The 17,067-nt window shown below is 42.3% G+C and overlaps 1 protein-coding gene across 1 annotated transcript in view; it reads right to left on the reverse strand.

Annotated features, from left to right (window-relative positions):
* Positions 1 to 15,318, reverse strand: part of npr2 (natriuretic peptide receptor 2) — a 98,899-nt gene extending 83,581 nt beyond the window's left edge. Inside the window, exon 1 of the mRNA XM_033646468.2 lies at positions 14,309 to 15,318. Coding sequence (XP_033502359.1) covers positions 14,309 to 15,005 — 697 coding nt within the window. The 5' untranslated portion in view covers positions 15,006 to 15,318. The remainder of the gene's footprint in view (positions 1 to 14,308) is intronic.
* Between the last annotated feature and the right edge of the window lie 1,749 nt (positions 15,319 to 17,067).

The following is a 17,067-nucleotide window of genomic DNA, read 5'->3' on the forward strand; positions in this document are numbered from 1 at the left end:
CGCTAGCTCTGCTCTTCTGCTCCACATATATTTCACATTTGCAATGTTTTATTCAGATATCCTGTAGAGGTGAGGGATTGTCAATCTCCTGCATGATTTGCATAAAATGAAAAAAAAAAAAAGACCTCAAACATCTATCAGAGGCAACAAAGAAGCCAAAATGGAGACAGAAATCATTTGAGGATGAGGGTGAATGTTAGGTCAGAGGACTTCTCACAGTGGAGGAATCGGAAAGAAGGAAAAGCAACCTCCTCACTCCTTTCTGAAAATGCCCCAAACATCTTGTATTTCTGTTAAAGGTCCAGTGTGAAGGATTCAGGGGGATGTATTGGTAGGATATATTGGTATATAATATTCGTAACTATTTTTTCATTATGGTATAATCACCTGAAACTAAAAAACAATCTTTTGTTACCTCAGAATGAGCCATTTACATCTACTTAAGGAGCGGGTCCTCTATCATGAAGTCTGCAATGTTGTTTCTACAGTAGCCCAAAATGGACAAATTAAACACTAGCTCACATTTTTGCGTTTTGGGGTTTTGCATCAGCCATTGTTGTTTTCCTCAAGCAACAACCTCCAGGGCTGAAACAAGAAGCCAACACAGAAGTGCAGAAAACTGCAGTTCTGTGAATGGCCACTTGAGGCTGGCTCCAGAAGTGAGTCAACGCCCATAGACCCCCCCATGTTTAAATGTTCATTGTTCAACCTTACAGCAGAACTAAACATGTTTACAGCCTGGTATAAAAAACAGTTTTGGTCTCTGTAACTTAATTCCCTTTTCATGACAGCTGAAGGGGGGATGAATTTTTAAATAACTCATTAACATTTCATTAAGGCTTAAAATTATGCATGTTTGAGGTCAGGCCTTTTGGCAGGCCACTTTGAGTGCTAGGCTCTCTGCGCTGCGTCACTATATTCTATGAGTCAGATAGACCCCTCACTTCTCCATAGCTTCAGCCTTTGGTCCAAATTTGGTCACTTCTGGATCCAAAAACCAAGATGGCGACAGTTAAAATGCTAAGCTCAAGGCTTTAAATAGGAGTCCTCCAACCAGTGAGTGATGTCATGGTGGCTACATCCATTATCTCATACAGTCTATGGTTCTCATACACGCTTGGCACAGGTGAGAATATTCAGTTGGTGTCAATCTCCAACCTCGCCACTAGATGCCACACACTAGACCAGGGATTCATTCATTAATTCATTCATTTGCTTTCACCGCCAACATTGCAAAGTTAAAGTACTGAATAACTATAAATAGCCAACTGCAGAGTAGCCACCTTGTTGTAAATCATATTAATGACTGCTCATTTAGACCTATTCGTAATGTTGATAGGGCTAATTTAGACTTGATAGGTTGTTACCTTTATTGGAATATGTTTTGCAGCTCCAGACAGATTATTTTTCTTTTATTTTTGGCTAATAATGGCTCTTTTAATGGTAAAGGTTGCTCACCCCTGCACTAGACCTTGAAAGTGACAAAGCCCTCTAGCAAAGGTGGGAGTTATAACTCCTTTCCATGGGGTGCAAAAGAGGAATTTAGGTGAGGTTATTAAAGAGCAACACTGAACGGCTGGATCAAAACACTGGACTTTAAAATGGAGCATCGCCATTCATTTTCTGTTCCCTATTATAATTGCTTTTCTTTTATCTGCAGCCATGGTCATTCTCTTTCTGTAACAGTCATTATTATTGTAACCATGACAACAAAAGTTTCCTTCCTTACTTTCCTACTTAACTCTAACCATTAACTTTACTCTGTCCCTTGTTTTTGTACCTAAAACATGACCAAAGGTATCAGTTGTACAAGAACTTTGCCTACATAAAACATAATCTCATCATTTAAACCCTATGTCTGCCCACTGTCAGTACATCTCTGGATACTAGGTACTACAAACACATTTTGAACAGCACCAAAAAAGTATTGAGTTTCAATACACACGCCTACTCAAACATGAATAGAAAGTTGAACATTTTACCTTTAAACTCAATGAGCAGGTCTTGCTCAAAGACACTGCAACACATCAACGTTTGCTGCTGCAGGAATCAAACTCTAGACCTCTGCTACAGGCTCTGACAGTGTGTCTACCCACTACCTTCACCCTGCCACCTACACCCTCCTGCTGTTGAGTCATGAATAAAAAAAAAAAAAGGCAAAAAAAAAAAAAAAAAAAAGCGTAGCATTATTTCCATTCGCAGCGTATGTCAGAGAGCGGCTGCTGCCAGCTGCGAGGCAGTCCTCCCAGTTAGCAGACATTTCCTCATGTGTTAGACCAAAGTCGGCTGCTGCTTAGACCCCAACTCTCATCTCTTCCAACATGGTTCACCATGCCAAGGAGTCCTGCTGTCTCCTGGACCGCTCCCAAAATAAATGTGCTACACAGCCGGGGGAAAATGTCCTCCTGTGTTGTAGCAGTTGTAGAGTATATAGACCTGCCGAGACTTCACTTCACACAAATGCACATTAAATTGTTTGGTACAAGTTGTTCCACTTCACAGACTCCAGGATGGCAATCAGCTCGGCTCTCCACACTGCAGAAAATATCCTTCTTATATAATTTAGCCTGTTATTAAGTCCCATATTTATATTTTCATAACACTTGTTTGTTTGAAGAATTTTACATAATCAAGTCTTATTCTTGCCTCCACTAAGGAGCCAGTGTTTTAAGCACTGTTAGTTTTTTGACTGATTTGGTAAAATATCCCAAAACCTTATTGACAGATTTCTACGCTCGAGCCAAAGAACAAGCAATTTGGGTTTTGATGAAGATCCAGGATTTTAAAACACAATTTCTCAACATTGCAACATAGCAAAATCAGTATTTTCCCATGAACAACTGCACCGTACACCCTGTGATTATCCGATATTGACCCTCTGAATCTAAAGTCCTAAACATCTCCATGATTAAAATAACACATACAAGAACACAGATACAGATGATGGATGTGCGAGCACTCTAAGTGCTCTCTCCTTGATAACAATGCAGTCTGCCATGTTTCAAGATAATGACACACAGAATTGTGCCAAGGAGAACAATGTAATAAAACATAGAATTATCTCACCTCGTAAGAAACTCCTGAGAGCTGAGTAGCAGATGATATAAGCTCTTAAAGGGGATGTTTCTCAGCTTTGCTCGCTGGTTTTTCTAAAGATAAACTCTGCATTGTGGATAAAACAATCCACTGCTAATGAATACATGTTTCTGATTACCGTTAAATCCTTGTGGTTGTATCAGTCCCCCCATTATTTATACTATTTCAACACATTTTCACTCCCAACTCATAAAATACTGACACTTGGTCAGTGGCCCTACTCATCAAACTGACGCTCAGGGATGGCGTGTCAATTTCTGCTTGTTATATATAGTGTTAAATGTATACAGTCTTGTTTCAAAATTAACTTCCAATGTAGCTTTACTTGTTTTAGGTTCCTTACGTTTAAGCAACAAAAGTATGTAGTTAGGTTTAGTTTTAGGTAAAAATAACTATGTCTCTTCCTAACATAATGTAATGTAAGTCGCATGACATGCAGTACATCACACATGTCTACTACACTACGTTCTTAAAACAACGCAACGTTGATATTTGGTTTCACATGGGACACGAACAGTGGTCACCTGGGTGAAAGTCCATCCCACCCTATACACAGTCTCTTGCTCTTTATACTGTGGACATCAAATTAGGGCTGACCCAAAAAATTCGAAGCCTCGAAGCTTCATTCGATGGCATGGGATTCAATTATGAAAAAAAAAATTCAAAGCTTCGGCGCTTTTTTTTTTTTTTTGGGGGGGAGGCCATAAACGCAACACTAACCCCCACCAGTCCGATACTGACAACGAGCGCACTCAGAGCTGGCAGACATGTCCAAGAGGTCATCAGATGTGTGGCTGCAATTTTAAAATATGCCCCAACAACCCCCAGAAAGCAGAGTGCCAGATTTGCCAAAAGCAATTGGCATATCACAACTCAACAACAAATTTGGGAAATCACTTGAAAAACGTAAGTAGTAAGTAGTAGGCCTAATATGCATTTTCCAGTTCCACCGGTCCGCTCTGAGTCTTCTTCTGATGCTCTGAGTTGCGCATCTGTTTGATTGTGCTGCAGTATGCGCCGAGGGTTTTAATTTAGATTTAGTGTTCAATCAAAAGTTAAACATTACTTATCACCGACCATTAGTGTTTTTTCGTTTGTGAATATTTTTATCTTAATTCTAGTGTTGGAAGAAACCACGTTTTCGCCTTCTTTTTTTTTTAACCCCCCCCCATCATCGAATGCTTCGAATTAACTTTGTTCTGAGCTCTGAAGCTTCGAATGTCGATAAATGGATTCGAAGGTCAGCCCTACATCAAATAATGATGCGGCCTGCTCCATCTCTTACAGCAGTGTTTCCCAACTGGTTGGACATGGTCCAAAACAGGGTCGTGGGACCACTCTGAATGGACTGCAAGCAACTCACAAACGTGTCAAGTTTGTAAAAAACACACTTAATTTTTAAATGAAGTGAATTTCTGGCACAAAGTTTTACTTTGAAGTGCTGTTTCCTACTGTAGAGTGAGTAACTAATGGACAGCTACTTGACAGAGACAGCAAACTAGCTCAATGACATGTCCAAATGCTGCAAGTATGACGCTGAATGTATTAAACTGTGTGGACCCTGAACTAATGAGTGAGGAGAAATCTGGACCCGTGGCTGGACCAGATGGGAACCACTGTCTTACAGATGCTAAAGGGTGCCTGACGCGTTGCTATCTGCTATTCGGAGGGCCCCTGACCAAGTGTCTGTATTTGATGAGCTGGGAGTGAGGACAGATTCCGTTTTTGAGGCTGGATTTTTTTTTTCAGCAATAGTCAACCAATGTAATTGCATTCTGGTATTACTTCTTTAGTAGTTTTTATTGTCAGTGGTGGAGTCCGCCACTCCCAAGCAGGATTCAGATTAACAATCAGTGCACAAGTGTTCCACAGGAAACAGTGGAGCATGTAATCCAGCATTATTGTACAGTAATTTGATCTCACTGTATTTGGGTATCAGAGCTGTACTGTTACAGCATTTCCTACTGCTATTGCTTCAAAGCATTCAAATGGCGAAACACAAGGTGGCTTTTATTGTAAAGCACTCAAAGAAAAACAATGTATTTGTTACCAAACTTAGTGCCATCGGCGCTAACCCATGCCAATAGTAGTTTTCACAGTATGCAATCTACACTCTGTTGCTTATCTGGTCCACCTACAGTCTAGCACAACAACAGTCCTGCAACAAGTCCTCCCTTCATGAATGTAATAATGTCCATGTTTTAATCTACCGTTATCAACATAGGCTGCATCATGGGGTGGACAACATTTCAGATACACCTCTAACAAAATTCAATTCAACAGCAGCACAAACAACATGATCATGGTTGACTGAGCTGATTCAACATCTCTAGTGAAGTTGCTGGAAGAAGCACTATCCTTCTTCAGGTTGTGGGGTTCTTATCCTCCATCTTGTCCATTCTTTTCGTACATGTTTGCATTACTTCTTGTTTGAGGAATATATTTGTAAGTGAGAGTGTCTTAAAACAAGACATAAAGATGAATGAGCTATCAAGCAAATATCACTGAAAACAAGCTGATTTGTCTGCAGATTCGTTCACACATTTAAGAAATGACAACTCGTAATGAAGAGCTCCACAAGTGCACAAACAAAGTACTTCCTGCACTCAATGTGTTTTTGTCACTTTTCTGATTGGATTGTGCTTGATTTTCTAACACGACTCTGTAATGTTTGTCTTGTCTGAATCAGAGAAGATTATCCTCCAGCTCTTTGTTTCTTCAAGCTCTAATCTGTCTGCGGGGCTCTTACGACTCGTACGCTTTGCTTTGTTGCAATTATTTGCATTAAAAATGTAGCAAAACAAAGTCTGTGAAAGCAACGTGTGGTTAATATTTCTGTCTGCTATTATTGTATCTTAGGAGTGTTTTCACAGGGAACAGGATCCCTGTGATTATACAGCGGCAATACCTGAGTCTCATTGTGAAGAGCCACTCTTTTCATCACTCACCAGGAGCTACTAACCACAGGCAAATGAACGTGAAAAACAAATTTAAAAGCCTCATGTATTCTTCCACTCATACAGCTGAAATTTTCCCTCTTGTGCGGACTGAAAAGCATTGAGGCAAGAGTGTCACTGGGCAATGTGCTGGGAACTTGAATATATTCACTGCGGTCAGAATAATGCTTTCATCTCACTCTGCGCCGGAGCCAGAAGAGGGGCTCCGAACCTTTTACTTAAAGGGTCATGCAGCCATATGGATAGTTTTGCTTTTATCTGTCCAAGTTTTTAGATTTCCATCTCTGCAATTTCTGCCTCCACCCCAATATAATGCTCCATCCACAGAATACACTGAGTGAGAACAGTTTTCATAGGAATTTTTTCTTGGGAAAAAAAGTAGTTTCGAGGAAGACCGGGAGAGTGTGAGGACTGGTCTCTGTAAGAGTGTTATAAATATAAAAATCCCCAAAACTGGAGACAATGAGATAATAAGGAAATAGATTTTCACATCAGTGGAAAGGTTATGTTCTCCATTACAGGATGAGAAAACACTTTAGGTATGTCTGAAATGGATTTGAGCATCGACTTCAACAGGGACTTTCTGAAATGTTGACACTCTGGAGATTTAGTTAGCCATGGCTGGAGTGACTGGTTGGGAGATCCCAGTGCAAAATATTCACTGTTGGGCCCTTCTCCAGCCATCACCTATGATCTACTATGCCTTCTGTATGTACCCTGTCATTGCCAAATTCCCATTAAAGGATAGGTTCACATTTTTCAAGTCTATCGTAATACAATGCTCACTCATTCATATGTACATGAGAGAGCTATTGGTTGCAGTCATATCCAAAGTTACATTCATTTTAGTGCAAAACGTCCTTGCTCTGAATCCCCAGACAGTGTTTCCTTGCCGAGCCCATGCAGTTAACTTTATCCCACAATTCCAGAAATTGGCCAATTCAAGAGTTATTTCTGGAAGTGGACTTAGCTGTGTCAATCTCATTCATGATTGTCCTCATTATTGTGCCTATTTTTCTGGTTCAAGAAGATGACATCCTTACTTTTGATCCTTTCTACAAAGCTCTGACTGGCTTGATTGTTTTAAGCACCTCTAGAGGCATAGCTACAGGGATGGCACAGTCATTCGTTCTGTGAATTTCATTGCCCATCTATCCACTGCTGATTTCCTGACTTCGCCTTTAGCACTGCCATGAGGCTGACTTTTGTTTATGAGGTATGTATATTTCAAACTATTGGACAGACTGCTGCGAAATTTGGGGCAGATATTTAAGGTACGTAAAGGGGGCATGTAACGACTAACATTTTGAGCTGACGACGAAGCTATGAAAAGTCAGGAGCTCACAAATTTGTACAACAATTTGGTTTATGACAAAACACAAAATTAAAGCTGCAAGCAGTGATGAACGGGCCCTTGCAGCTTGGGGGTGCTGGCAAGACACTGGCTGATGCCCATGTTCATTTCTGTAAAAGTCAGACCCTGCACTATAAATGCATCAAAATTGCACAGTAAACTCAAAATGGCAGACTTTTAGACTGTTAGGTTAAGAGTATGGCTCCAAGAGGCTATTTTGTACGTCTTGGAGTGTTACATGTGCCTACCAAATTTCATTTGTCTATGACGTTAAAGTTAAAGGTGGGGGCTTTTACTTTGAAAAATGTTTGGGGGTGCTACTGAGCCAATTTGCCAGGCCTAAACTTAAAACCCCCATCAGATATCTATTTACCACGTCTGACAAGTGTGCAAAGTTTAATGAGTTTTCGAGCATCCCACGCATCCCAAAAATGTGCTCAAAGACCGCAAATAAAAATCGTAATAATAATAATCCCTTCAATTCCAACAGGGCCCTCGTGACCAACTGCGTCCAGTGCTTGGGCCCTTACTAATGACGTTCCCATCAGCCTCAGCTGTACTTTGTGTTTAGTCCTAAATAGAAAATGTTAGCATGCTAACACTCTAAACTGCATGAAGGCGTTAGCATGTACAGCCCATACACCCTGCAACAACACCGGGCTTTGAAGCCAATTTGACTGAGTTGTAAAACTGTTGGATGACAACTTCCGGATGCATCATGTGACGCCATGGGGCTGAGTATCAGAGCCCTAATGAAATTGAGCCATTTGGTCCGATAACATTCAAGTTAGACTAAACCGTGAGAAGCTGGCTCGGACAGCAGAAACCTCTAGTGCGCCTGATCCAGGTAATTTTATACCTGAGAAGTTGAACTTTTTTGGCACCACGTACCACTGAGCAACTTTCATAGGAGATAATGAGCCCTATCTCCAATGCTGTATCCAGCTCTCCTTATACTTCCAAGGTACAGCCTCACAGAGCTGCTAGCATGGCTGTAGATTCTTAGTCTTGTTTAATTAACATGACACCAGAGCTACTTGGCGGTGATTTAGAGGCCTGGACCCTCAACAAGACAGGGCCACAAAATTACAGTGGTAATAATGCAGGACCTGCCTGAGTTGATATTGTTCTGGTGCAGATTCCCTTACAAATGTGCAATTAATCAAACTACCGTGAAATATTGACAACCTGGGACTTCCAGAGGGCCTGAAGAGTCTGGGTGTTTGGTAATGAGCTTATCTAGTGCTGAATGTAAAATAAGGATCTTCAATGTGAAGTATTCCCAGCTGTCAGAGGCAGTAAAATGAACGCAGTCGAGGAATACTAGAAAGTCTTGCATAAGGAAAAAATACTCAAGTGAGGTTCCTGAAAACTTGAGTTTGTGTATTTGTATCCCACATCTGCATTTACCAGGTATTAAAATGAGGAATTCAGGGAATTAGAGGCCGTGGTGGGAGGGATGTTTAACTCCACAATGGCACGCAATTACTTGGTCAGCTGTCAAAGCTCCAATGATGTGTGGCTTCACATTAAAAGCCCCCGTTTTCCTTTCCCACCTTGGCCCAGCCTCCCACCATTTGAAGCCAACCAGCAGTCGGGTGACATTACAGAGCTGATAGCCCGGAGGTTATCTGCTGGGATAAAAGTGAGCTGAATGCCGAGCCGGGACAAGCCCTGACAAAACCATTAGCTTCCGTGACCTCCAGTTCACTGCGGTAGCACCATAATTCATTTGGGAATGGGGAAGGAGTGGGGGTGTTTGGCGGCTTGCACCTTTCACCTCTTTCCCTCGCTGCCACACCGCCCTTTAATTACCTTTACGCTGTGTTTATTCCATTATTTGTTGATGCCGTTACTGTAACAACAGATTGTTGTAAAAGTCTTGTTTGTTTCACAGTGCCAGAGACCATAATATTCCAAGATTTACTGGTTGGAAGCAAACTTCGCTCCAAGATGTTGAGCTGGTTCCAGATATGATTCCCTCCAAACGTTGCCAGGAGTATCGGGAGAAACACATTTTGCAACACATCGATGCAATATTCATTCTAAAGAACATGCCAATTAGAGAAAAATACTAAATTGACATAACTGTGTGTAACAACAAGAAAAGGTGGGAAGCACGTGTACTCAAACTGACACAACTCACAGGGAAATATTGTACTTTCACCTGATGGTTGCAAAGACACATCGTAAGACACAGTGACTTTAAAACATCATCTCAAGTGTTTCAGAGAACTATCCGAACCTGGAGATGTTCTCCAAACTAAAGGACAAAATGTGTCACTTGGAATCTCCCTGCAAAAAAACTTGCACAAGTGTTTTGACGTCCCTGTCGGCAGGAAGCCTTTGTTTGTCAGTGCCTTCCAAAACTGTCACAAATAACCATTAACAAAACGTTAATGTTAGTGTTTCTGATATGACCGCTCTCTGGTTAAGGTTTGGTTCAGGCACAAAACTGATGCTACAGTTTTTTCTTGAGAGGACAGTCTCAGAAGAGCATGTAATACCTCTGACTGCTCTGAAAGCATGGAAATCCCCAGAATTTGATTATTTTTCGTCCAACTATTTTATTGATCCTTATCTTCAGTTTGGGGATTTTGTTTTCTTTTAGGCGCCCCTTTTTGTTTACCTTTACTTCAGTGAAAACTGAGCCTGGGTCACCCCAAAGTTCAAAGATACGACTTTTGAACACCTCTGAAACTCATTAAAATGGTAAATACTAAGGCTGCCCTCAACTAAGAATTTTCCTAGTCGACCAATAGTTGTCATTTAGACTAGTCACCTGCATTTTTACGATGTTAACGTAATTATTAAATGATATATTTTGGGCGGGGCAGCACAATGGTTTGAGTTGAAGGTGTGAGAAAGAATAGTATCAGTAACATTGTTAACACTGTGCTACATTACAGAGAAATACAAACCGTACTAATGAACCTTCATTAATATAGGCCTATATTTTATCTACAAGTGCACGTCACACACTGAGCGAGCCGCCTGTTAATGACGCTGTGGGCTAATGGGCATGCAGCTACTTCCATGTTTCAGATGATACGTCATGTTTGTAGTCGACCAATGAAGATGAGTTTACATATCACCTTGGGTTCGTCCTTCACCTTCTCAAAATGATCCCACGCTTTGGATTTCCTGCCCGATATGTTATTAACTAGCCTGTGGAATAACCGCAGGTACCAGCCCTGGAAATTAACCTGACTCCTATCTGACTGCTGAGCACGGCCACTTCCTGTGTCTGTCCTTTAAAATTAAATTCCCACATGGGCAAGTCATATAGGTTTTGATTTATTTTGACAGGGCACAGCTCCTAATAGAGTTTCATGTTGTTGTTTTTCTGTTCTTTTCTGCGACAAAGTGACCAATGAAATCTTGCCAACTAATGACCTTTCTGGTCAACTAACGTTTGGTCGACTATAAGGGGGCAGCCCTAGTAAATACTGAATATCTTGTTTGCCTCTATACATGAACAGAAATATAAAATCCTATTTGCAGTTTTACTGGGAGTTACAGAGAACTATCTTTTGACAAAAAACAGTTTATCTCAACGCGTTTTCACAGAAATATATAAGGTGACCATGATCTCTTAACACTGCATTACATAGTGGAGGCACATATTGTGTAGAAATTATATGGTGGTGGCACAGTTGGGTTAAGGCAGCAAAACTACTTCCTTAGGTTTAGAAAAAGATTGTTTTTTGGTTGAAATAACTGTTTGTTACATGCAAGACCTAAATACAACATAAAGTGACATAAGTACATCATGCAACGTGATGTAACTACATAAAGCACTTAAGTATATTGAGTTAAAAGAAGCATTAACCTTAAGTTTGACACAGAACATGAACAACGGTCTCCAAGGTGAAGTCCAGTGTTTGTTTAACCCATCCATCATCCCAACCTTCCTCCTGAAGCAAACTTTCTTGCTCTATATAGCACCTATGGGGTGGTAATATATACCTGTGCCCATTGCATGACACCACTGAACCAGAGAATGTGTGTTACTACCACGACAAAGGATAATAAATTACTTTGCAACAGCATAGTTTCCATTGTGCCGGCATGAAATTTCATGTAATGCGATAAGAGGTCATAGTCATTTCACATATTTCTGTGACACCAGGTTGATTTATCCATCTGACAAGTACTTCCATGCAGCATCTCTGGCTGCAGTGCGGGCCGCCAGATACAGTCGAGAGCTGCGCTTTTGGTTTTCATCTCTGTACAAGCATGATGGTACCACACCTGGCAACCTCACTATGACAAGACTTGAGGAAGCTGCATGCTGTCACTGAGTCCGGCTGTTGTTCATCAGGAAATATTTCCACCACATAACTGCCACCAAAACAACACACTGAGATTTTTACTTTAGTGTTCTTGTATAGCCCAAACAAACAAGATACAACATGTTGATTAATGAGCTGTACAGGTGTATGTTTTTTACTTTGAGCAAAGATGTTTTCCCCATCTCAGGAGTAAGCAATCTGTGGTTCCAGAGTCACATGTGGCTCTTTAGGCGCTCTCCAATGGCACACTATGGCTTTGACAAAAAAATTAGATGGTGATGAATAACCATTCTTTTTTTTAACATTTTAATTTCTATTCATTATTATAGGCCTAAATGATTCTTCACCAATTATGTTGCTTTCATCTGCAACACTGCAAAGTTAAAGTACCATATAATCATAAATTGCCCACTGCAATCTTGCCACCTTGTGCTGAAACATATTAACAAATGCTCATGTAAATTTATTAGTAATGTTGATAGGCTAGATTCAACTTACAAGGCTGTTTTCTTTTTTTGGCTAAACATTGCTCGTTTGACAGTAACCGTTGTCAATCCCTGCCCCACATAGATGCTGATGCCTCATTGGCTGCTGGATTGCACGTAAACACTGCCACCATTTTGGAGAGGGCAAGACTTTCCCGTAAACAAATGCAAGTAACCAGGGGTAGCGGCATTTTTTTCTGGATAAATAGCACAATACCGTAACATTTCTCATCCAGTTTTACTGATTTTATGATCTCCATGTATTAGGGAAAAAAAGTTAGCTATATCTATAGCATACTCACTGGTACTCACTCTTCCAACTAAACTTATGAATATAAAAACAACTCACTGAAATCCAGAGAAATCGCAGCACCCCAGTTACTTGCATTTCTCAACAGGCAATTCTTGCCCCCTCCAATATGGCAGTGATGTTGACATGTCACTGCAACAGTCTGACACAGTCAATATAACGTCTACATGGACCTTAATATGTCTATGGTTTTCCCTGCCTCCAGTCTTTGTGCTAATGCTAAGCTAATTGCCTCCTGACACAGACATGGAACTGATCTTCTCATCTAAGTTTTGGAAAGCAAGCAAATACAGGTAATTTATCTAATATTAAACTGTGACTTTAATGAATTATTAACGCTTATAACCACAATATTACTATAAAGTAAGGACAAGACAGGACAGGCGTTTATACACACCTGGAAAACCCAAAGGTTGTTACTGTTATTTACTATTAAAAAAGCCAAGAGCTACAGCTAAATGTTGGGGTGCAGGAATATGCCATTACTTCCCTCTGTGTTCTTATAGCTGATCTCTGTCTCTCCTCAAACACATGTGCAGCTGCACGAGCCATAATCCAGCCTCTCAGTCCCACAATCAACTTTTCACAACAGCAGTAATGATTAAGTCAGCCTCACAATGTTTCCAGTTAATTAAACTTAAAGCGAGAACAGTGACGAGTGATTAACAGCCACTCTGCTGTGTGATTTACGCCTCATCGCCAACACAGCTGCGATCTACGCGGGTGAAAAAGAAAATGAGTGTTTTGCAACTTGATCAGATATTTCATAATTAATTCTATTAACCATTTAACTCCCTTGCTTTTGTTATAAGCAGCATTAAGGGCAGAAAATCATCTTATGCCACACTGCTGAGAGCATATATAGTGTGTGTCATCTTGTTCCAGCTCTGAATTGAAGATGTGTGTTTCCACTTGAGTGAAATATTCAAGCCTCCATGTTTTTATGGCAACAAACAGAAATATTCTAGATGTCTTGTGCATCATTTTACACACATTTCCCTCACATTTAGCCACCTGATTTTATATCTTAGGATGGCATCTCCACTTGAATTTAAAACCTAAACTTGTGTGGACTGGAATGAGCTCCTCATTACAAGTGAATGAACACCAGCAGCAAGAAGCCACATATAACAAGGCATGTTTAGACTGAGAGGGCACCCATTCAATCACAACCCTCTGCGTCTGTCTCTGCCTTTAAAGAGCGCAGGTGGTGGTCATCCTGCAGGCAATAAACCAGCAGCAGCAGCAGACAGCCCACAGCCTAAACATTCCTCTGTAATAACTCCCGGAATTAACAGGCTTTTCCCTGCACCTATTCCAGTCCACCTCTGTTTGTATCTGCTGGGAGAAACTTCAGTGTGACCTCACTGTGGAAGAGAGGAATCTGTTATTGCAGCATTTTTTTAAAAACAAGTTATATAGACATATTTTTATCAGCTGTTTTTGCCTCCCTCGCAGTTTAGCGCACTTTTTCCGCAAAGAGGAGATGCCTGCAAGCGGGAGATAATTTTACCAAACAGTTTCCCAGATGATCCTGTTAGAGGGAATTTCCTTTCCAATCCGCGGACATTATCTTTATAGTAACCAGCTGGTGATCTGCTCTATGTAGAGATAAAGGCACATGCGTCAAAGATAAGGCGCAAAGGACACTAAAGAATTTGTTTTTATAAAATGTAGATCAGATACAGTTAAAGTTGTTTTGGAGGTGATATCTAGGACACTACAAGTCTGGATATTTGTTCAACTGCGCTATGCTCGTGGATTTCAAACTTTCACACTCAATCACACCTTTTCCTGCAGCATGGACTTACTTCTCCCGCGCTCCTTCATGAAACTAATAAGATCCTTGTAGTACTTGAAGTCGTCCTCGTACGGCTGGGCCTCCACCGTGATGTTCATCTCCTCCTTCAGGTTCAGGTAGATCCCCTCCGAGAGAAAGTAGTGCGGCCGGTCGTCGTGGCGCAGGTCGTGGAAGATCACCACGGCCCGGGACGTCCAGTTGAAGTGCGTGTGCAGGACGTTGGTGAAGTCCCCCAGCTTGGTGGTGGACGGCCCGCTGCGCACGATGGTCCGGTATTCCTCTCGTTTGTCGAAGCCGTACGCGGGTCCTCCGGCGGTGATCAGCGGGAGTTTCCAGTGGGACGCGAAGCGCCCCACGGAGGCGAGCGGGTACACGCACCCGGGCCCGAAGAAAGCGTCCGGGCGGATGTAAAGCTTGGCGTCCACGGCTACAACCTGCGCCCTGCTCTCGGCGCAAGAGCCCGCGATGGGGTCCTCGGTGCTGTAGTTCAAGATGTTGATGACGCGGCCGAGCAGCAGCCCGTGTTTGCCGTGCAGGTCCTCGTGCGCCATGAGGATGGCCGGGAGGACGCGCGGCAGAGCCCACGGGTACTTGTGGTGGTTGTCCGGGAGCATCACCGCCACGGTTATGTTACCTCTGCAGCCGGGGAGGAGGCAACAGGACAGCGCAGCGAGCAGGCAGCATCCCAGCGCGCCTCCGTATCCCATCTCGCGTCCCAGCCGCTCGGAAGTCCCACAGAGGAAAGTACGGCCACGGAGAGCGCACCGCTTGGAGAGGAGACACGGCCGGCTGAGGCACCCTGACACCACACCATAAGTATCCGTCTCCCTCGCTCCCCGTTTCCTTCTCTCGTTCTCAAACGTAAAATAAAGTCGGTAAAGGTATCATCCTGTGGTGCCAGCCCGGCGGTGCCATGCGTCTCCGCTGCGTAAATCCACGTTAAATGAAGTTCGTGTACTTCCCAACGCGACTTCTTCAGCGCAGCGTGGTCCTCACACTGTCAGTCTCTCGGAGAGTGATAACATCCATCCAGATGACTGCAACTTAAATCAGTGCAGCCCTCTGCTCGGCCCCCACACGTCACACACTGCAAGAAAAGTCCACCTCATTAATCAGTTGACCACTGGCGTTAAAATGATAATTGCTCAGGTAAACATGTTCCTTAGTGTGCTTCAAATGGAATTAAATCATTTCAGTGTAGATGTGTATTTTATTATCATATGAGAGATGAGTTTTATTCTCCCTTCTTACATAATAAAGCAGATTCTGACTAATTTTTATTCTTCAAGAAAAAAAATCACAAATGAAACTGCATCAGAAAAAAAGCGTAACAGGTGTGCACCTGGAGCCAAGTTGTTCAACTTTAAGGAAAACTGTGACTGTAAAGCAAAGTGTGATTGATTGAATTATATGTTAAAATATTCCTTAGACCCACTCTTTTTTTGCAGTGTATACATAAAGCCCTTAAAACGGGCGTGTGTCGCCCCCTGCCGGCCGTTTCACACAGCAGCCCCACAGTTGTTACAGTCTCCAGTGCGTAATTACTGCTGAGTGATTGATGGTTATTTAATGGCCCCACGCGCGTGCAGCTTCCAGTTGATTTCATAGGTTTTAGCAGATGTCAGCTGCTGTATTAAATAAGCGGCTGCCTGCTGATGGTGCTGAAGACTGATTGATTAATTTGATTGATACCCATGACAGCTTATCAATCAAAGTCACTGAAGTGCTCCCCCTGCTGGACTCGCCTTGGATCCTGGCTCAGGGGAAAATTAAAGTTCCCTCTCCACCCAAAAGGTGTAAGTTTACTTTGATGTTTGACCTTTACATAAATGATATTTGCAATGTTACTGGTTTGTTAAAATTTGTTATTATTATTTTATTTATTGTACAATAAAAACTTATTTTGCTCTAGGGAGCTATTTAAAGGTAGTTGGAAATCTTTAAAATCTAATTTGATGTCAATAAATTGTCTCTCAATATCAAGAAAACTACATGTTTTTGGGAAATTGAAAAGAAACTGATGGGTATATTGAGTTAAAAATCTCTGATGTTGACGTTTAAAGTTTTTGAGACAAAATTGTTAGGGGTTGGGATTGAATTATTAAAACAAATGGGATCATAAATTAACAAGGGAACAAGAGGGCCACTCAGTGTTATCAATGCCTTCATCATCCAGGAACTGCCTACACACTCTGGCCACATGAGGCCGGGCATTGTCTTGCACCAGGAGGAACCCGGGGCCCACTGCACCAGCGTACGGTCTGACAATCACTCTGAGGATTTCATCCCGGCATTGAACAGCAGTCAAAGTACCCTTGGCTATGACCTGGAGGTATGTGTGACCCTCCAAGGATATGCCTCCCCAGACCATCGCTGACCCACCACCAAACCAGTCATGCTGGTTGATGTTACAGGCAGCAGAACGTTCACCACGTCATCTCCAGACTCTTTCACGCCAGTCACATGTGCTCAGTGTAGACGTGCTCTCATCTGTGAACGGGGCACCAGCGGTAGACTTGGCAATTCGGGTGTTCTCTGATGGAGCTGCACAGTGCTGGGCTGTGAGCACAGGTCCCAATAGAAGACATTGGGCCCTCAAGCCACCCTCATGGAGTCTGTTTCTGACAGTGTGGTCAGAAGCATGCACACCAGTAGCCTGCTGGAGGGTTCTGGCAGTGCTCCTCCTGTTCCTGCTCCCACAAAGGAGCAGATACCGGTCCTGCTGCTGGGTTGATGCCCTTCCACGGCCCTGTCCAACTCTTGTAGTGT

Source organism: Epinephelus lanceolatus, chromosome 19 (genome assembly GCF_041903045.1).
Source record: "Epinephelus lanceolatus isolate andai-2023 chromosome 19, ASM4190304v1, whole genome shotgun sequence".
NCBI classification, from domain to species: domain Eukaryota; kingdom Metazoa; phylum Chordata; class Actinopteri; order Perciformes; family Serranidae; genus Epinephelus; species Epinephelus lanceolatus.